At 48.7% G+C, this 22,192-nt stretch overlaps 1 protein-coding gene across 2 annotated transcripts; it reads right to left on the reverse strand.

Moving 5' to 3' along the window:
- Positions 1–1,864: 1,864 nt before the first annotated feature.
- LOC125509849 (uncharacterized) lies at positions 1,865–7,860 on the reverse strand. Of its 2 annotated transcripts, none has more exons than XM_087521243.1 (6): positions 7,724–7,860; positions 6,872–6,936; positions 6,284–6,354; positions 3,293–3,377; positions 2,876–3,142; positions 1,865–2,792 (listed from the first exon to the last, which is right to left on the reverse strand). In XM_087521243.1, the coding sequence occupies exons 2-6, from the start codon at positions 6,897–6,899 to the stop codon at positions 2,149–2,151; spliced, it is 1,095 nt and encodes a 364-aa protein (XP_087377369.1). In that variant the 5' UTR covers positions 6,900–6,936; positions 7,724–7,860; the 3' UTR covers positions 1,865–2,148. The 2 variants fall into 2 exon arrangements, with proteins under 2 accessions (XP_087377369.1, XP_087377368.1); XM_087521242.1 differs by lacking the exon at positions 7,724–7,860 and adding an exon at positions 3,529–6,102 and having other exon boundaries at positions 6,872–6,937.
- Positions 7,861–22,192: the final 14,332 nt, after the last annotated feature.

A 22,192-nucleotide genomic window follows, 5' to 3' on the forward strand; every position in this document is an offset into this window, starting at 1 on the left:
GACCAAGGAGCCGGCAGCCTGTGGGACCCACTAGCCGGCGGGCCCCAGCAGCCGGCGTAGAAGCCGGAGAGCGTAGACACAGACGGCTGGGCCCCGCGCCCAGCCGGATTACCATTGTACCCCCGGGGGTAGGCCTATATAAACCCCCCGGGGCATCCATGCAAAGAGATGAATCCCTGCTAGTCTCAAACACCACATAGGGAGGAGAAGAGAGCAAGCCGTGCCCTTCTTCCTCCTCTCGCCAAACAGCTCAAGGAGCACCGTGTAGCTACTTGTTCATCTAGTGACCATGCGGAGACCCCGCAGAGCAGCAGTAGGGGTGTTATCTCCACGGAGAGCCCCGAAGCTGGGTAAGATTCGCCGGCGTGCATGTCTTCGCCCCATCCCGTTTCCAGGCACCGGCGACGTCTTACTGGCTCCCACAATGATAAGCCACCCGTTGGCATATGTCGCACCTACCACCCGACATTTGGCGCCCACCGTGGGGCCAGGTGCACCGCCGTCCGGAGACCTGTTCTGGACGGGAACCCTCTTCCTCCCCCGCGAGCGTAGCCAGCCCGGCACGCCCGATGGCGCTTGCCACCACGTGCTACAAGGCGTCACCAACATCTGTGCGGCGAGCAGCCTCGCCGATCTCCTTGACAAGACTCTCATCTCTGTCGAGCTCGCCTCGACGCGGGCACCGACCACCTCGTCAACCTCCTCGGCCAGCTCCACGTCTCCGGCGAGCCTGCCGTGGACTTGGAGTCGGTTGGCTCCACCAATCCGATGCCTGTCGACTCCGACACGGCCTCACTCGACGCGTTCCCCACCAACGTCGCGATCTACAACGACCCGCTTCCCCGGGCCAACGATAAGCTGCCGGCTGTCCTCTGGAGTCTGCGCACTACACCAAACAAGTCAACCGGCTTCACTCCTTTCTTCCTCGTATATGGTGCCGAGGCGGTCATCCCAACTGACACCGAGTTCGACTCGCCTCGGGTAACCATGTACACAGAAGCCGAGGCCAAGGAAGCACGAGAAGACGGCGTCGACCTACTGGAAGAAGGCCGGCTGTTAGCCCTCAGCCGGTCCGCCATCTATCAGCAGGGCCTGCGCCGCTACCACAGCCGAAAGGTCAAGCCAAGATCCTTCCAAGAGGGCGATCTTGTGCTCCGGCTGATCCAGCGAACAGCCGGCCAGCACAAGCTCTCGGCCCCTTGGGAGGGCCCCTTCGTCATCAGCAGAGCCTTAGGCAACGACTCCTACTACCTGATCGACGCGCAGAAGCCGAAGGCACGAAAGAGAGACGACTCCGGCAAGGAGTCGGAACGACCATGGAACGCCAACCTCCTCCGAAGGTTTTACAGTTGAAATGCAGTATGTATCACGCTAACTTTTGTACTAAGTTCGAGACAATAGGCCCCCCGAGGAGAGCTCGGGGACTGCCATCTTTTGTCTATGAATGAAAAGTATCATGCTTATGGCCTTGTCATTGCATTCACCTTTTTTCCGTCCGGCACCGGGTTTGACTAGTCGGCCCGGGGACTGGCCGCCTGGAGTTATATTAGAAGTCCTACCCGCAGTCAGACAAGTAGTGTGCCGGCTCCCAAGCCTTCTCTTGCCAAAAGTCGCAGTTCGAAGAACCGGCTGTCCGGCTAGCAAGAGTTAGGGGCAGGAACGGGTGCCCACACGAAAAACGGCTAGGGACTAACGGACTAATATAACAAAAGCCGGTTTTTCTCCCATCGCCGACCGGCTACCAGAGTAGCCGGCCGGCCGGCTTCCATTCACCTCGCTACAATCTAAGAAAGCTCGAGTACTTGCCTTCCTAGAAGGGGAAGGCGGCAAAGGAAACAACCTAAGGATAAAAAGCATACATGAATGAAAACCAAACACGCAATAATATTTACATAAAAGACCTTCAAAAGGCCAGCATTCGACATAGTTTGAATACACCCCCAGTGGGTGGAACTGCGCAAGTTTGATAAAGTTGTTCAAAAGGCAACAAGCAGGAAAAAACAAGGACGGCAGACTAAGCCAAGGGAGCGACTGGCGAGTCGGGCAGGTCGGTGGAGACGGCAGTGCCGGCTGGCGAATCTCGGCATGATCACCGCCTCCCGCAGAGGGCGCGCTAGCACGCGCCTCATTGCTGGAGGCACGATCAGGCTAAGGCCGACTGGCCGCTTCACCGGTCGGCTCAACGCCTTCGCCTTCCTCTCCTTCGTCGTCTTCGCCTTCATCGCTGGAGGCGATCTCCTCCGCCGAGTCTTCACCCACTGCCGGGTCCAGCCCGAACCACTCCTCCGGCTGGGCAACGTCGTCGTCATTGATTTCAGGAGCGAAAACGCTGATGTCAGTACACTCGGCGATCGTCGAAGCGCGCTGAGCGATAGCCGGCCGCACCTCCTCCAGCTCTTCGTCGGCCTCCAGCCGCCAGGTGCGCAGCTGGTCCAGGTTCAGCCCCGGATACCAAGCTCGGACGAACTCCAACGCCCGCCCGGCTCCAAGCCGGGCCGCTGATGCTTTCCAAGCCTCGAAGCGGCCAACCGCAACTTCCAGCCAGTCGGCAGTCCGACTCGGGATGCGGGGAATCGTCTCGCTTGGCCAGAGGGCGGTCAACACCTGCGCCCCGGCGCGCTGGAGGCGGCGGAGCATACGATGAGCCGGCTGCAGCCGCGCTTGGACCGCCAAGAGTTGCTCCTCAAGCGTCCGACTCGCGTCCGGCGCGATGTCGGCCCCCGCCTGACGGCGCGCTTCGCGATGGGCCTCGATGGTTTGGGCAGCGAAGACGGAGTAGCCGGGAAAGTAGTCTGCACAGAGAATAAAAAGCAGCACAAGTCAGAACACAAATCAGGCGGCAAGGGGCATGCAAGGAGCGAGGAAGGCGGCTTACCGTCGATCAAATCCTCAATACGGCCGAAGCCTTCATTCAGCGCTTGCCTGGTCTCAGCCCAGCCCGCCGCTTCGGTCTCGAACTCGGCCTTCAGGGCGGCTTCGTTATCCTGCGCCTTCTTCAGAGCCACCTTGTGGCTCTCCTCCTGGTCAGCCAGCTTCTTGGCCAGGCGGTCACGCTCCAGGACCAAGGCGTCGTACTCAGTTTCCTTGGCGCGAAGGGCGGCCTGCGCCTCGCTGAGCTGCCCCCTCAAGTCGGCATTGGCTCCTGCAAGCATGAAGACAAAGGAAATTAATAAGGTGAAGTCGTCAAGGAAGATCCGACCCGGCTGCTCAGCAGTCGGCCCGAATCTCGGGGACTACACCCAGTGGGTGCGCTGACGCGCCCCCACAGGAGATGAACGAGACAAACACGCACTCCGGCTGCTGGTCAGGTCCTCAGTTCTCCGGCTCAGCTCCTGAGCCTGGGAGTTGAAGGCGGCTGCGCGAAGGTTATGATACTCCTGGAAGATTATACAGGAAGCAAGGATAAGTTAAGTTGTCAGAACCTAGTAAGTTCCAAGCCGCCTGCGCAGCAGCCGGCTCGGAACTCGGGAACTACACCCAGTGGGTGCGCTGACGCGCCCCCACGGAAGAAAACAAGAAAGAACTTACGGCAGGCGGAGGGTTGGCGCGGGAATACGGCTCCTTGCCGTATCGCCAATCCTCGGCGAGCTTGCAGTTGGAGACATAATTCACCATGTAAGACACCTCTGCGTGAGGCATCTCCCTGGTGCTCAGCCGGCACGGGTCGAAGCGGCCGCTCATTTGGCAGATCATGTGAGGCCGGCCTTGGAGCGAAAGAACCCGGCGCTCCACGAAGGCGGCCACCAAGTCGGCTCCGGTCAGGCCCTCCGACTGGATCATCACCCGAAGCCGGGAGACGGCTGCGTTCCCGGCCTGAGACAGCGACCTGGCCCGGTAACTCCACGAAGGCTGCCTCCCAGCCGGCGGGCCGACTACGTAATCCGGCAGGTTGACGTAGTCGCCTTGCTGGGCGACGTTCTTCACGTAGAAATAAGACTTCTGCCACAACTTCACTGACTGGATCAGCGGAATGGACGGGAACGGATTGTTCTCGCTCGCCCGCCTCATGGCAATGAAGGCTCCGCAGGGGGCGGGCACGCCCGCGACGACGGTGCCGAGCTTGCTTTGGAAGAACTCCCCCCAGAGCTCGAGCGTGGGAAGAACTCCAAGAAAGCCCTCGCACAAGGTGACGAAGGCCGACAGCAGCATCACCGCGTTGGGCGTGAGGTGATGCGGCTGGAGGTGGTAGAACTCGAGGAAGGCGCGGAGGAATCCGCTCGCCGAGAGGCCGAAGCCGCGCAGGCAGTGCGAGCGAAGATCACCCGCTCGCCCTCCTCTGGTGCCGGCGAAATCTCCCTCGCCGGCGCTTGACGAACCCGCACAAGGTTCTCGCCGGGCAGACGCCGCGTCCGGCGGAGGAACTCGACGTGGTCCTCGTGGACGTTGGAGCCATCCCACGAGCTCGACAGCGCCATGGGAGCGATGCGGCGGGGAGCAAGACGAGGCGACGGCGGAACGGCGCGACAAAGAGTTGCTGCGGCGAAGAGAAGAAGGAAGGCGAGAAGGGGCGGAGTGAGGTTGAGCGCGCGAGCCTCTGCCGCTCCCCCTCCTCCTCCTACTTATAGACCGCGCGGCGGAGCCGAGGAGGCGCGGCGTGGGGGAACGTGGGGATCAACTGCGCCCACTCCCCCACGTCCCGCGATTATTGTGCCTTGATGACAGAATAAAACCACCGCGGGAAGGCGAGCGGTCCATATGGGCCGCAGAAGATCCGCGCTTGGACCGAGGCCTACGAGTGGCGGGCCCGGGCCTGCGGCGGCGTCCCATATCGCGCGTGCGTTGGCAGGATTTCCTCGTCACGTGGCCCGCGTTCCCGCCTACGAGAAGCGGAGCTTTTCCAAAGACGGCGCGCACAAGCAAAACCGGCCCCTCGGGATAGGAAGCTGATCTAGCTTCTCGTCCCTTTGTCAGCCTCAAAGCTCGATCAGCTTCGGGGACTACTGTCGGAGTAAATAACCATGGGTAGCCTAGCCGGCTCCCCCTGGCCCTTCTGAAAAATTACGAGCCGATTCGGCCCTCAAGAATCCAAGACACAGGGCCGCCTCCTCCTTGCCGGCTGTCTCCAGGCCGGCTATCGGAAGGCGGCCCAATTTCAGCCCTCATGAAGAGAAGCCGCGGGAGGGCCGGCTCCGAGAAGCCGGCCGCGAGAAGGCCGACTCCAAGAAGCCGGCTCCCATAAAGCGGTCAAGATCGTACCCTCGAAGTCTGCATCCACATAACGGCGATGTGACGGGGCGTGACTGCAGTGAAGCCTGCCACGGCCGAATCCCGGAACACGCCTGGCACAGTGCGCCGTACGGGTGGCCATGACCCGTCCGGCGCAGCACTGTTGCCACGTTGACCCTGATGTCATCCACAACGGGCTACCAGTATGGCCCACGGGCGGTGGGCCCCTTCGGGCAGAGAGACACCCGAAGGCGGCCAGACCTCCCCCAGTCGGCCCAAGATAGAGCCGGCTCCTCACAGCCGGCTTGCCACCTCCCTCGAAGAAGACGCCCCATTAAGGAGACAAGACGCGGTGAAGCTACAGTGATCGCCCACCGGGCGGCGGCACTGTAGCCACGCCCACTTCGGCGAAGCCCTCGCCACCAAGATTGAGCAACAGTAACCAGCCGTCGACAAGGCCCTGACAGTGAGGCCTGCCTGTCGACCAAGGAGCCGGCAGCCTGTGGGACCCACTAGCCGACGGGCCCCAGCAGCCGGCGTAGAAGCCGGAGAGCGTAGACACAGACGGCTGGGCCCCACGCCCAGCCGGATTACCATTGTACCCCGGGGGTAGGCCTATATAAACCCCCCGGGGCATCCATGCAAAGAGATGAATCCCTGCTGGTCTCAAACACCACATAGGGAGGAGAAGAGAGCAAGCGGTGCCCTTCTTCCTCCTCTCGCCAAACAGCTCAAGGAGCACCGTGTAGCTACTTGTTCATCTAGTGACCATGCGGAGACCCCGCAGAGCAGCAGTAGGGGTGTTATCTCCACGGAGAGCCCCGAAGCTGGGTAAGATTCGCCGGCGTGCGTGTCTTCGCCTCATCCCGTTTCCAGGCACCGGCGACGTCTTACTGGCTCCCACAATGATAAGCCACCCATTGACATATGTCGCACCTACCACCCGACAGACAGTTAGAACAAAGCAAAGCTACTGATGCAGTAGGACTGTAGCAGGTTGCAGCACTAAAGAAATGTATGTTTATACTATACTTCTTATTTAGCTAGCACAGGTCAACCAACTGGTGAACAAACATGCAGTATAAGTTATTTCCATTATCAGCATCTCACAACGTACCTCCAGAAGTTGTGGCCTGGAGTATTCTGTTCTTTCGCCCTCCCTTTCAACCCATGAACTAATCGATCCATCTGCAACACATAATGCATGATTATCATCAAACCAACATTAGAGAAGGAAATATCAAGGCATTATTTGGTTACATGAGAAAAAAATACACCCCGGGATTGGGTTGATCCACTGCCGTCACCCAATCCCCACAGTGATCAATCCCTTCCAACTACCTTAAACCCCGCCACCTCAAATTTTGTTTGGATAGTGTAAGAGGAACAGGTTCAACAAGTCTATTCTCGTTTGCCTTAGGCTAATTACACTTGTGTGGGTAAATGACATATTTGGCGTGGAAACATGATGCACCTTGGCAAACCAAGACTACCTTGACAATGAAAACTTAGTACACTCTCGTTTTTTGCATCCAAACTGATTCTCCATGGTCCATACAGATCAAACAGAAATTGAGAAAGAGTAAAATAATTGCTAAAAAAATACACACTGATATCTGGCAGAACAAAAATGAAGCCTAACAAGACTATATGAGCATAGTAACTTCATCTGCTGGAATGGAAGTCATAAAGCATTTCTACACACCCTCAACTGGTCGAATAGGAAGCACCATGTGGCAGCGCTGGTCTCTTCTTTCACCCTCAGCTCATCTGAATCAGTAAAGTTACTACGAATTAATAAGGTTGGCAAAAGCAAAAAGGAAACGCAGTACTGGAAGAAGAAAATTCAGACAATTTTATAATTTGATAACAGACCAGCGATATGTAATCAACAGGGGTAAATTGCCATGACTAAACTGGAAAGAGGTATGTGCTTCTTCATACTTGTTGAGGTTCAAGAATATGCCGAGCTAATAATAATGAATGTAGATCCAATTATCCAACATTAAGAAGCAGCAGATTACTCCTAGTTCAATCCACTCTTCTCATATTCATATTAACAATTGTAAAACAGGCAACTAAATCACCTTACCAAGTCAATCAAAAGCTTTTTTCTTTTCTTTTCCTACTAGGAAAGTGCTAATCAAAACAACAAGATAAAAACAGCAATTAAGACAAGATAACAGCTAAGTACAAGATTACAGGAAACATGGTCCTGACAGTGACAGGACACCGCCTGAACTGGAGGACACCGTTAAGAAGTAGTACTAACAAGAACAGCACACATATGCATGATACGTTGAAGGTTCCACCAGGATTCGCAGCTCCAGGGGAAAAAGAACGAACACAGCCCGGAACAAAATCACACGGGGCGCGTCGCACAAAAATCTGGCGTAGGAACCAGGAGGCGTAGGTGATTTGGGGAGCTTACCGGAGCCGAGGCTGGGGACGGGCGGAGAGGGGAACAATGGAGCATTTTGGTGGAAGGAAACACACGACAGGGAGGGGGGTTGGAGACCAACCGGATGAGCTGGCTCCAGCGGAGATAGAACCTTACCGGAGAGAGGGCGGCAGTCGTCGTCGCCGGCAGCGGCGGCACCGCGTCTCCCCTCCTCGGCGTCGCCGTTTCTTCTTGCGCCGCTGCCCTCGCCTCGTTTTTTTTTAATTGAGGTAGGGTTTTCTTGCGCCGTCGCCTTCAGAGGGGCAGCACAGCAGACGTTTTTTTTTTTTTTGCACGAGAAGGCAAAAAAAAGAAGGCATCCAACAGCAAAAAAAAAAATTCAAATTTTTGTTGAGCAGCCCTAAAATACTACTCCCTCCGTCCGGAAATACTTGACATCAAAATGGATAAATATACTACAACACTTCGGTTGGGTCTCGATATGTCAATCATCACCGAGACTACTCTAGCGATGGACTTTTCAAATGCCGGTTTTGTTCATTGCGGAAGAGAAACCATAGTCCTAGTTTATCTGAATTTTAGGACTCCAATACCCTGACTTTATTCTTTCACATACTGTAAATGACATGGCTATCATATGAGAAATACAGTTATTTACGTTCAAAAAATATACAACACTTCGGTTGTTGTCGCAAAACAAAAACGGAACCTAGACGCACACCCACGGCCTTTTCAAACCCACCTAGCCGTGCACCAGTGCCGCCGCCTGCAGATCCACGACTATCACACCCTTCCAACACTGATCTCGCGGCACCCGACTCACCGACCACTGGACCGACTAATCGCGCCGCCGTTGCCCCTTTCTGCTGAAATTCGATGCGCCCCTGCACCCAGAATCTGATGTCTGCCATGCCACCGTCACACCTGCATCGCCTCTCTTCCTCGCCGAGGCCTTCTTCCCTAGCACCATCACCTCTTCGGCATGCCACCGAAGGGCAAGGGCAAGGGCGGATTCAAGGGGGTTTGGCCCCGGTCGTCCGACAACTATGGCGTCGAGTTCCAGAACGGCGGTTGGAGGTACTGGCTCGGCACCTACCTGACGACTGACATGCCGCACGCGCCTACAATGTCGCGGTGTGGAAGCTCGTGCCGCCACGCTCGAGGCTAAAATTTTCAAAGATCGAGTCTCGAGCGGATGCGCAGCTTGTCGGGTCACTGGTGACAATCGAGTCTAGCCAGATCAAGCCAGCTACCCGCATTGTTGTCAAAGGTGTGGCACAACATCAGAAAGAGCGACGGGGATGCAATTGTGGTGTTTTGCGAGGGCACATTCAAAGTATGTGCATGCCGAGATGGAGTTCAATTGGAAGAGGGATCTCGAGCAGTCGAAGGGCAAGAACGACGCCGAGGCAGGCCCTTCATCATCAAGGGGAAGAAGAAGGATGCAGGACCCTCCAGCATGGTCAATGTCGATTCCGACGGCAGGGAGTGACGGGTCTGATGATATCGAATTTCGCCCAATCTCGACAATCTTAGCACAGATTGAATTCTTATGAAGGACTTTGGTGGTGATTGTGGTGAATAACTGAATGCCCAATTATTTTGCTACCCAACATGCCATGATTCAGAAACTTGAAATATTGCTGAGCAATATATTGGTACCTACCTATATCAACCATAAAATTTGTCAAACCTCTCATTTGTGGGGTGATACTGATTTGTAGTGGCTGAAGAAACTGTTTTGCTATTTTAACTCTAGGTTGGTCTGTAGCAGGTTATTCGATCACATTCATATATAGCAAGTTTTTAGCGTAGGAATATATTTTTCAATAGTCTAAGAATATATAGTCAGGTTTTAGTTGTTCTCACTCTTTGTTATCCTCAAGTAAAGACATTAATGTGCATTTAAGAAATAATGACAACTTGACTAAGTACCCCATGATTTCATGTAATTTAATTCAGAATGCAGAGGAGCCTTGCTGTTGTTGTTGACAAAGTTAGAGAATCTACAACCACGAACACCAAATCCGGCCCTGAAACGTCCGCAGAAGTGACAGAACGCGCCCGTGGGTAGTGACTGGTCACACCTCATAATTTCTCCTATGCATCCGAATACCTCATATTTCATCGCTTATATCCATACAAAGCATGCAAAAGAAATCCTACGTACTACGCAACCACACTAGCCTAAAGTACTCTTCGTTGTCGCAGATGTCCATGATCTCCGTCCCGGGCGCCGGGTAGATGGGCACGTAAGAGGGCTCAGGCTCCCCCTCATCCATATAGGCCAGCATCTCGTCGATGCCCACTTCCTGCTCTGCCTGGAGGATACTGTTGGGGAATTGCATGGAAAGAGCATCTACATACCCTTGTATATCGCTAAGCGGAAGCGTTTATTAACGCGGTTGATGTAGTCGTTCACCTTCACGATCCGTCCCGATCAAGTACCGAACATACGGCACCTCCGCGTTCAGCACACGTTCAACTCGATGACGTCCTTGCCTTCTCGATCCAGCAAGAAAGGCGAAGTGGTAGATGAGTTCCGGCAGCACGACAGCATGGTGACGGTGGTGGTGAAAACTATTTCCAGGAGAAGTCAAGAGGGGCCAGCGTCCAAGAGGTGGGGCGCGCTAGCCCCATGTGGGCTGGTGTGCTCTCCCTCGTTGGCCCGAACCCCTTCCGGTGATCCGATAAATATCCGGTATCCGGTGCATTCCAAAACTCTTTTGGAGACCAAATATTGTCATCTTATATATCAATCTTTACCTCTGGAGCTCCTCGTCATGCCCGTGATCTCATCCACGACTCCGGACAATATTCGATCACCAACATACATAACACATATAATACTATATCGTCAACGAACGTTAAGCGTGCAGTTTTGGGGAACGCAGTAATTTCAAAAAAAAAATCCTACGCACACGCAAAATCATGGTGATGCACAGCAACGAGAGGGGAGAGTATCGTCTACGTACCCTCGTAGACCGTAAGCGGGAGCGTTATGACAACGCGGTTGATGTAGTCGTACGTCTTCACGATCGACCAATCTAGCACCGAAGGTACGACACCTCCGCGATCTGCACACGGCTCGGTGACGTCCCGCGAACTCACGATCCAGTAGAGCTTTGAGGGAGAGCTTCGTCAGCACGACGGCATGATGACGGTGATGATGTTGCTACCGGAACAGGGCTTCGCCTAAGCACTGCTACGATATTGCCGAGGTGGATTATGGTGGAGGGGGGCACCGCACACGGCTAAAGATCAATGATCAACTTGTGTGTCTATGGGGTGCCCCCCTCCCCCGTATATAAAGGAGTGGAGGAGGGGGAGGGCCGGCCCTCCTATGGCGTGCCCCATGGGGAGTCCTACTCCCACCGGGAGTAGAATCCCCCCTTTCCATGTAGTAGGAGTGGGAGAAGGAAGGAGGAAAGAGGGAGAAGGAAAGGGGGGCGCCACCCCCCCTTCCTAGTCCAATTCGGACCAGAGGGGGAGGGGCACGCGGCCTGCCTGGCAGCCCCTCCTCTCTTTCCACTAAGGCCCATAAGACCCATTAAACTCCCTGGGGGGTTCCGATAACCCCCCGGTACTCCGGTATATGCCCGAACTTCACTCGGAACCCTTCCGATGTCCAAACATAGTCGTCCAACATATCGATCTTTATGTCTCGACCATTTCAATACTCCTCGTCATGTCCGTGATCAAATCCGGGACTCCGAACTACCTTCGGTACATCAAAACACATAAACTCATAATAACGATCGTCACCAAACGTTAAGCGTGTGGACCCTACGGGTTTGAGAACTATGTAGACATGACTAAGACATGCCTCCGGTCAATAACCAATAGCGGAACCTGGATGCTCATATTGGTTCCTACATATTATACGAAGATCTTTATCGGTCAAACCGCATAACGCTATACGTTGTTCCCTTTGTCATCGGTATGTTACTTGCCCGAGATTCGATCGTCGGTATCTCAATACCTAGTTCAATCTCGTTACCGGCAAGTCTCTTTACTCGTTCCGTAATGCTACATCCCATAACTAACTCATTAGCTACATTGTTTGCAAGGCTTATAGTGATGTGCATTACCGAGAGGGCCCAGAGATACCTCTCCGACAATCGGAGTGACAAATCATATTCTTGATCCATGCCAACTCAACAAACACCAGCGGAGACACCTACGGAGCACCTTTATAATCACCCAGTTACATTGTGATGTTTGGTAGCACACAAAGTGTTCCTCCGGTATTTGGGAGTTGCATGATCTCATAGTCATAAGAACATGTATAGTTATGGAGAAAGCAATAGCAACAAACTAAACGATCATCGTGCTAAGCTAACGGATGGGTCAAGTCAATCACATCATTCTCTAATGATGCGACCCCGTTAATCAAATGACAACTCATGTCTATGGTTAGGAAACATAACCATCATTGATTTAACGAGCTAGTCAAGTAGAGGCAAACTAGTGACACTTTGTTTGTCTATGTATTCACACATGTACTAAGTTTCCGGTTAATACAATTCTAGCATGAATAATAAACATTTATCATGATATAAGGAAATATAAATAACAACTTTATTATTGCCTCTAGGGCATATTTCCTTCAGTCTCCCACTTGCACTAGAGTCAATAATCTAGATTACATTGTAATGATTCTAACACCCAAGGAGTCTTGGTGCTGATCATGTTTTGCTCATGAGAGAGGCTTAGTCAACGGGTCTGCAACATTCAGATCCGTATGTATCTTGCAAACCTCTATGTCTCCCTCCTTGACTTGATCGCGGATGGAATTGAAGCGTCTCTTGATGTGCTTGGTTCTCTTATGAAATCTGGATTCCTTTGCCAAGGTAATTGCACCAGTATTGTCACAAAAGATTTTCATTGGACCCGATGCACTAGGTATGACACCTAGATCGGATATGAACTGCTTCATCCAGACTCCTTCATTTGCTGCTTCCGAAGCAGCTATGCATTCCACTTCACACGTAGATCCCGCCATGACACTTTGCTTGGAACTCCACCAACTGACAGCTCCACCATGTAGGGGAACACAGTAATTTCAAAAAAATCCTACGCACACGCAAGATCATGGTGATGCATAGCAACAAGAGGGGAGAGTATGTCTACGTACCCTTGTAGACCGAAAGCGGAAGCGTTTATCAACGTGGTTGATGTGGTCGTACACCTTCACGATCCGTCCCGATCAAGTACCGAACGTACGGCACCTCCGCGTTCAACACATGTTCAGCTCGATGACGTCCTCGCCTTCTTGATCCAGCAAGAGGGGCAAAGTAGTAGATGAGTTCCGGCAGCACGACGGCGTGGTGACGGTGTTGGTGAAGAATGCTACCTCTTGAGCACTGCGTTGGTTTTCCCTTGAAGAGGAAAGGGTGATGCAGTAAAGCAGCGTTTGTATTTCCCTCGGTTTTTGAGAACCAAGGTATCAATCCAGTAGGAGACCACGCGCGAGTCACCTCATACCTACACACACAAATAAGAACCTCGCAACCAACGCGATAAAGGGGTTGTCAATCCCTTCACGGCCACTTGCAAGAGTGAGACCTGATAGAGATGATAATAATAAGATAAATATTTTTGGTATTTTTATGATATAGATTGAAAGTAAAGATTGCAAAATAAAGTAGATGGGGAACTTGTATGATGGAGAATAGACCCGGGGGCCATAGGTTTCACTAGTGGCTTCTCTCAAGATAGCATAAGTATTACGGTGGGTGAACAAATTACTGTCGAGCAATTGATAGAAAAGCGAATAATTATGAGAATATCTAGGCATGATCATGTATATAGGCATCACGTACGACTACATCAACCGCGTTGTGCTAACGCTTCTGCATTTGGTCTATGAGGGTACATGGACACACTCTCCCCTCTCGTTGCTATGCATCACCATGATCCTGTGTGTGCGTAGGAATTTTTTTGAAATTACTACGTTCCCCAACAAATTGTTTCTTGACGCCCACTCCAAGTCTCCTGGATCACGTTTGTTCCAAAAATAACGCTCCCAAAGGTTTCATTCCGTTTGGACTCCGTTTGATATTCCTTTTCGGTGAAATTCTAAAATAGGCAAAAAAACAACAATTTGGGCTGGGCCTCCGGTTAATAGGTTAGTCCCAAAAATAATATAAAAGTGTACAAATAAGCCCATTAACATCCAAAATAGATAATATAATAGCATGGAGCAATAAAAAATTATAGATACGTTGGAGACGTATCAAAGAACAATCTCTGTAGGGCTTTGCCTAAGCACTACGAAAACTATTACGGAGGATAAACTAGAGGGGACGGGGTTGCCGGCACACGGCTTGGTGTTTCTTGATGTGTCTTGGGTGCTAGACCTACCCCTCTATTTATATGTTGAGCCTTGGGGTCGAAACTTGGAGTAAAAGCCTCCACAAAGTCGGTTTCACCCGAAAGGCAAGAGTCCTTCTCGGACTCCAGGGCCAGACACTAGGGTTCCCGGCGTCTGGACCCAGACGCCAGGGACCCTGGCGTCTGGCCCCTGGACTCCGCAAAACTTCCTTTTGCGATTTCCAAAAACCTTGTGGGCTTTCCCCTTTGGCCCAAATAAAGTGTTCTCGTACCCAAACATTTCGGGAAACATCCGGAACCCCTTCCGGTGAATTCCGGAACCCTTCCAGAGACCAAACACTATTATCCCATATATCAAACTTTATCTCCGGATCATTCGGAGTTCCTTGTCATGTCCGTGATCTTATCCGAAACTCCGAACAACATTCGGTTACCAACGCGGTTGATGTAGTTGTACGTCTTCACGATCGACCGATCTAGCACCGAAGGCACGACACCTCCGCGATCTGCACACGTTCGGCTCGGTGATGTCCCGTGAACTCACGATCCAGTAGAGCTTCGAGGGAGAGCTTCGTCAGCACGACGGCGTGATGACGGTGATGATGTTGCTACCGGAACAGGGCTCCGCCTAAGCACCGCTATGATATTGCCGAGGTGGATTATGGTGGAGGGGGGCACCACACGCGGCTAAAGATCAATGATCAACTTGTGTGTCTATGGGGTGCCTCCCTGCCCCATATATAAAGGAGTGGAGGAGGGGGAGGGCCGACCCTCCTATGGCGCGCCCCATGGGGAGTCCTACTCCCACCGGGAGTAGGATTCCCCCCCTTTCCATGTAGTAGGAGTAGGAGAAGGAAGGAGGAAAGAGGGAGAAGGAAAGGGGGGCGCCCCCCTTCCTAGTCCAATTCGGACCAGAGGGGGAGGGGGCGCGCGGCCTGCCCTGGCAGCCCCTCCTCTCTTTCCACTAAGGCCCATAAGGCCCATTAAACTCCCTGGGGGGTTCCGGTAACCCCCCGGTACTCCGGTATATGCCCGAACTTCACTCGAAACCCTTCCGATGTCCAAACATAGTCGTCCAATATATCGATCTTTATGTCTCGACCATTTAGAGACTCCTCGTCATGTCCGTGATCAAATCCGGGACTCCGAACTACCTTTGGTACATCAAAACACATGAACTCATAATATCGATCGTCACCAAATGTTAAGCGTGCGGACCCTACGGGTTCGAGAACTATGTAGACATGGCCGAGACACTTCTCTGGTCAATAACCAATAGCGGAACGTGGATGCTTCCTACATATTCTACAAAGATCTTTATCGGTCGAACCGCATAACAACATACGTTGTTCCCTTTGTCATCGGTATGTTACTTGCCCGAGATTTGATCGTCGGTATCTCAATACCTAGTTCAATCTTGTTACGGGCAAGTCTCTTTTACTCATTTCGTAATGTATCATCCCGCAACTAACTCATTAGTTGCATTGCTTGCAAGGCTTATAGTGATGTGCATTACCGAGAGGGCCCAGAGATACCTCTCCGACAATCGGAGTGAAAAATCCTAATCTCGATCTATGCCAACTCAACAAGTACCATTGGAGACACCTGTAGAGCAACTTTATAATCACCCAGTTACGTTGTGACGTTTGGTAGCACACTAAGTGTTCCTCCGGTAATCGGGAGTTGCATAATCTCATAGTCATAGGAACATGTATAAGTCATGAAGAAAGCAATAGCAGTAAACTAAAACGATCAAGTGCTAAGATAATGGAATGGGTCAAGTCAATCACATCATTCTCCTAATGATGTGATCCTGTTTATCAAATGACAACTCATGTCTATGGTTAGGAAACATAACCATCTTTGACCAACGAGCTAGTCAAGTAGAGGCATACTAGTGACAATCTGTTTGTCTATGTATTCACACATGTATTATGTTTCCGGTTAATATAATTCTAGCATGAATAATAAACATTTATCATGAAATAAGGAAATAAACAATAACTTTATTATTGCCTCTAGGGCATATTTCCTTCAGTCTCCCACTTGCACTAGAGTCAATAATCTAGTTCACATCGTCATGTGATTTAACACCAATAGTTCACATCTTTATGTGATTAGTTCACATCTCCATGCGGCTAACACCCAAAGGGTTTACTAGAGTCAATAATCTAGTTCACATCGCTATGTGATTAACACCCAAAGAGTGATCAAGTTTTGCTTGTGAGAGAAATTTAGTCAACGGGTCTGCCACATTCAGAGCCGTGTGTATTTTGCACATTTTCTATGTCTACAATGCTTTGCACGGAGCTACTCTAGCTAATTGCTCCCACTTTCGATATGTATCTAGATCGAGACTTAGAGTCATCCAGATCGGTGTCAAAGCTTGCATCGACGTAACTCTTTACGACGAACTCTTTATCACCTCCATAACCGAGAAATATTTCCTTAGTCCTTTAAGGATAATTTTGACCGCTGTCGAGTGATCTATTCCTAGATCAAAATTGTACTCCCTTGCCAAACTCAGGGAAGGATATACAATAGGTCTGGTACACATGGCATACTTTATAGAACCTATGGCTGAGGCATAGGGAATGACTTTCATTCTCTCTCTATCTTTTGCCGTGGTCAGGCTTTGAGTCTTACTCAACTTCACACCCTGCAACACAGGCAAGAACTCTTTCTTTGACTGTTCCATTTTGAACTACTTCAAAATCTTGTCAAGGTATGTACTTATTGAAAATATATCAAGAGTCTTGATCTATCTCTATAGATCTTGATGCTCAATATGTAAGTAGCTTCATTGAGGTCTTTCTTTAAAAAACTCTTTTCAAACACTCATTTATGCTTTCCAGAAAATTCTACATTATTTCCGATCAACAATATGTCATTCACATATACTTATCAGAAATGCTGTAGTGCTCCCATTCACTTTCTTGTAAATACATGCTTCACCGCAAGTCTGTATAAACCCATATGCTTTGATCACTTTATCAAAGCATATATTCCAACTCCGAGATGCTTGCACCAGTCCATAGATGGATCGCTGGAGCTTGCTCACTTTGTTAGAACCTTTAGGATCGACAAAACCTTCTGGTTGCATCATATACAACTCTTCTTTAAGAAATCCATTAAGGAATATAGTTTTGACATCCATTTGCCAGATTTCATAAAATGTGGCAATTGCTAACATGATTCAGACAAACATTTAAGCATCAATACGAGTGAAAAAATCTCATCGTAGTCAACGCCTTGAACTTGTCGAAAACATTTTTGTGACAATTCGAGCTTTGTAGATAGTAACACTACTATCAGCGTCCATCTTCCTCTTGAAGATCCATTTATTCTTAATGACTCACCGATCATCAGGCAAGTCAATCAAAGTCCATACTTTGTTCTCATACATGGATCCCATCTCAGATTTCATGGCCTCAAGCCATTTCGCGGAATCTGGGCTCATCATCGCTTCCTCATAGTTTGTAGGTTCGTCATGGTCTAGTAACATGACTTCCAGAATAGGATTACTGTACTACTCTGGTGCGGACCGTACTCTGGTTGACCTACGAGGTTCCCTAGTAACTTGATCTGAAGTTTCATGATCATCATCATTAGTTTCCTCACTAATTGGTGTAGGAATCACTCGAACTGATTTCTGTGATGAACTACTTTCCAATTCGGGAGAAGGTACAATTACCTTATCAAGTTCTACTTTCCTCCCACTCACTTCTTTCGAGAGAAACTCCTTCTCTAGAAATTCTTAGCAATAAAATGTCTTGCCTTCGGATCTGTGATAGAAGGTGTACCCAACATTTTATTTTGGATATCGAATGAAGACGCACTACTCCGATTTGGGTTTGAGCTTATCAGTTTGAAACTTTTTCACATAAGCATCGCAACCCCAAACTTTAAAAATGACAGCTTTGGCTTCTTGCCAAACCATAGTTCATATGGTGTCATCTCAACAGATTTAGATGATGCCCTATTTAACGTGAATGCAACTGTCTCTAATGCATAACCCCAAAATGATAGCGGTAAATCAGTAAGAGACATCATAGATTGCACTATATCCAATAAAGTACGGTTATGATGTTCGGACACACCATTACGCTGTGGTGTTCCAGGTGGCGTGAGTTGAGAAACTATTCCGCATTGTTTCAAATGAAGACCAAACTCATAACTCAAATATTCTCCTTGATGTCTACTACACAACCTTCTTCTTGTAGATGTTGTTGGGCCTCCAAGTGCAGAGGTTTGTAGGACAGTAGCAAATTTCCCTCAAGTGGGTGACCTAAGGTTTATCAATCCGTAGGAGGCGTAGGATGAAGATGGTCTCTCTCAAGCAACCCTGCAACCAAATAACAAAGAGTCTCTTGTGTCCCCAACACACCCAATACAATGGTAACTTGTATAGGTGCACTAGTTCGGCGAAGAGATGGTGAAACAAGTGGTATATGGATGGTAGATAAAGGTATTTGTAATCTAAAATTATAACAACAGCAAGGTAACTAATGATAAAAGTGAGCGTAAATGGTATTGCAATGCGTGGAAATAAGGCCTAGGGTTCATACTTTCACTAGTGCAAGTCCTCTCAACAATAATAACATAATTGGATCATATAACTATCCCTCAACATGCAACAAAGAGTCACTCCAAAGTCACTAATAGCGGAGAACAAATGAAGAGATTATGGTAGGGTACGAAACCACCTCAAAGTTATTCTTTCCAATCAATCCGTTGGGCTATTCCTATAAGTGTCACAAACAGCCCTAGAGTTCGTACTAGAATAACACCTTAAGACACAAATCAATCAAAACCCTAATGTCACCTAGATACTCCAATGTCACCTCAAGTATCCGTGGGTATGATTATACGATATGCATCACACAATCTCAGATTCATCTATTCAACCAACACATAGAACCTCAAAGAGTGCCCCAAAGTTCCTACCGGAGAATCACGACGAAAACATGTGCCAACCCCTATGCATAGGTTCATGGGCGGAACCCGCAAGTTGATCACCAAAACATACATCAAGTGAATCACGTGGTATCCCATTGTCACCACAGATACGCACGGCAAGACATACATCAAGTGTTCTCAAATCTTTAAAGACTCAATCCGATAAGATTACTTCAAAGGGGAAACTCAATTCATTACAAGAGAGAAGAGGGGGAGGAGAAACATAAGATCCAACTATAATAGCAAAGCTCGCGATACATCAAGATCGTGCCGAACACGCGAGAGAGGGATCAAACACATAGCTACTGGTACATACCCTCAGCCCCAAGGGAGAACTACTCCCTCGTCATGGAGAGCACCGGGATGATGAAGATGTCCACCGGAGAGGGATTGCCCCCTCCAGCAGGGTGCCGGAACGGGTCTAGATTGGCTTTCGGTGGCTACGGAGGCTTCTGGCGGCGGAACTCCCGATCTATTGTGCGTTCTGGAAGTTTTAGGTCACGTGGGTATATATGGGTGCAGGGAGGACGTCGGAGGAGCCACAGGGGTCCCATGAGACAGGGGGCGCGCCCTAGGGGGGGCGCCCCGCACCCTCGTGAGCACCTCGTGTCTCCCCTGACGTGGGGTCCAAGTTCATCAGGTGTGTTTCCTTCCAAAAATAACTTCTCCAGTTGATTTCGTTCCGTTTCGACTCCGTTTGATATTCCTTTTCTTCAAAACACTGAAATAGGCATAAAACAACAAATCTGGGCTGGGCCTCCAGTTAATAGGTTAGTCCCCAAAATAATATAAAAGTGGAAAATAAAGCTCAATATTGCCCAAAACAGTAGATAATATAGCATGGAGCAATCCAAAATTATAGATACGTTGGAGACGTATCAAGCATCCCCAAGCTTAATTCCTGCTCGTCCTCGAGTAGGTAAATGATAAAAAAGAAATTTTGATGCGGAGGGATACTTGGCATAATTTCAATGTAATTCTTCCTACTTGTGATATGAATATTCAGATCCATAAGATTCAAGACAAAAGTTCATATTGACATAAAAACAATAATACTTCAAGCATACTAACAAAGCAATTATGTCTTCTCAAAATAACATGGCCAAAGAAAGTTATCCCTACAAAATCATATAGTCTGGCTATGCTCCATCTTCACAACACAAAATATTTAAATCATGCACAACCCCGATGACAAGCCAAGCAATTGTTTCATACTTTTGATGTTCTCAAACTTTTTCAATCTTCACGCAATATATGAGCGTGAGCCATGGACATAGCACTATAGGTGGAATAGAATGGTGGTTGTGGAGAAGACAAAAAGGGAGAAGATAGTCTCACATCAACTAGGCGTATCAACGGGCTATGGAGATGCCCATCAATAGATATCAATGTGAGTGAGTAGGGATTGCCATGCAACGGATGCACTAGAGCTGTAAATGTATGAAAGCTCAACAAAAGAAACTAGTGGGTTTGCATCCAACTTGCTTGCTCACGAAAACCTGGGGCAATTTGAGGAAGCCCATCATTGGAATATACAAGCCAAGTTCTATAATGTAAAATTCCCACTAGTATATGAAAGTGACAACATATGAGACTCTCTATATGAAGAACGTGGTGCTACTTTGAAGCACAATATATGAGACTCGCTATATCATGGTGCTACTTTGAAGCACAAGTGTGGAAAAATGGATAGTAGCATTGCCCCTTTTTATTTTTATTTTTATTTATTTTTATTTGGCCTTTCTTTTTTTTGGCCTTTCTCTTTTTTGGCCTTTCTCTTTTTTGGCCTTTTTTTATTTGGGACAATGCTCTATTAATGATGATCATCACACTTCTATTTATTTACAACTCAATGATTACAACTCGATACTAGAACAAAGTATGACTCTATATGGATGCCTCCGGTGGTGTACCAGGATGTGCAATGACTCATGAGTGACATCTATGAAAGAATTATCAATGGTGGCTTTGCCACAAATACGATGTCAACTACATGATCATGCAAAGCAATATGACAATGATGGAGTGTGTCATAATAACGGAACGGTGGAAAGTTGCATGGCAATATATCTCGGAATGGCTATGGAAATGCCATAATAGGTAGGTATGGTGGCTGTTTTGAGGAAGGTATATGGTGGGTTTATGGTACCGGCGAAAGTTGCGCGGTACTAGAGAGGCTAGCAAAGGTGGAAGGGTAAGAGTGCGTATAATCCATGGACTCAACATTAGTCATAAAGAACTCACATACTTATTGCAAAAATCTACAAGTTATCAAAGCAAAGTATTATGCGCATGCTCCTAGGGGGATAGATTGGTAGGAAAAGACCATCGCTCGTCCCCGACCACCACTCATAAGGAAGGCAATCAATAAATAAATCATGCTCCGACTTCGTCACATAACGGTTCACCATACGTGCATGCTACGAGAATCACAAACTTCAACACAAGTATTTCTCAAATTCACAACTACTCAACTAGCATGACTCTAATATCACCATCTCCATATCTCAAAACAATCATCAAGTATCAAACTTCTCTTAGTATTCAACACACTCATAAGAGAATTTTATTATTAATCTTGTATACCTAGCATATTAGGATTTTAAGAAAATTACCATGCTATTTAAGACTCTCAAAATAATCTAAGTGAAGCATGAGAGTTCATCTATTTCTTCAAAATAAAACTACGACCATGCTCTAAAAGATATAAGTGAAGCACTAGAGCAAATGAAAAACTACTCCGAAAGATATAAGTGAAGATCAATGAGTAGTCGAATAATTATGCAACTATGTGAAGACTCTCTAACATTTAATAATTTCAGATCTTGGTATTCTATTCAAACAGCAAGCAAAGCAAAATAAAATGACATTCTAAGAATAGAAAACATCATGTGAAGAAGCAAAACTTAGGATCAACCGATACTAACCGATAGTTGTTGAAGAAGAAAGGTGGGATGCCAACCGGGGCATCCCCAAGCTTAGATGCTTGAGACTTCTTGAAATATTATCTTGGTGTGCCTTGGGCATCCCCAAGCTTGAGCTTTTGTGTCTCCTTAATTCCTCTCATATCACGGTCTCCCTAAATCTCAAAAGCTTCATCCACACAAAACTCAACAAGGACTCGTGAGATAGGTTAGTATAAACCATTGCCAAAACCCTATCATACTCTACTGTAGCAAATCACTAAAATTATTATTCAACATTGCATACTAAATGCCTCTGCATATTTAATAGTCCTATCCTCAAATAGAATTATTAAAGAAGCAAACATATGCAAACAATGCAAACATAACAGCAATCTGCCTAAACAGGATAGTCTGTAAAGAAAGC

This window comes from Triticum urartu, chromosome 5A (assembly GCF_056163025.1).
Source record: "Triticum urartu cultivar PI428250 chromosome 5A, HENAU_Tu73, whole genome shotgun sequence".
NCBI classification, from domain to species: domain Eukaryota; kingdom Viridiplantae; phylum Streptophyta; class Magnoliopsida; order Poales; family Poaceae; genus Triticum; species Triticum urartu.

Excerpts from the sequence above, each read along its gene's own strand:
- LOC125509849 (XM_087521242.1), bottom strand. The coding sequence starts at position 4,149 with ATGCTGCTGTCGGCCTTCGTCACCTTGTGCGAGGGCTTTCTTGGAGTT. Across the intron at positions 3,378-3,528 it reads GCGCCAACCCTCCGCCTGCC|GAGTATCATAACCTTCGCGC; the intron begins GTAAGTTCTTTC and ends ATAATCTTCCAG. Across the intron at positions 2,793-2,875 it reads TATTGAGGATTTGATCGACG|ACTACTTTCCCGGCTACTCC; the intron begins GTAAGCCGCCTT and ends TTCTCTGTGCAG.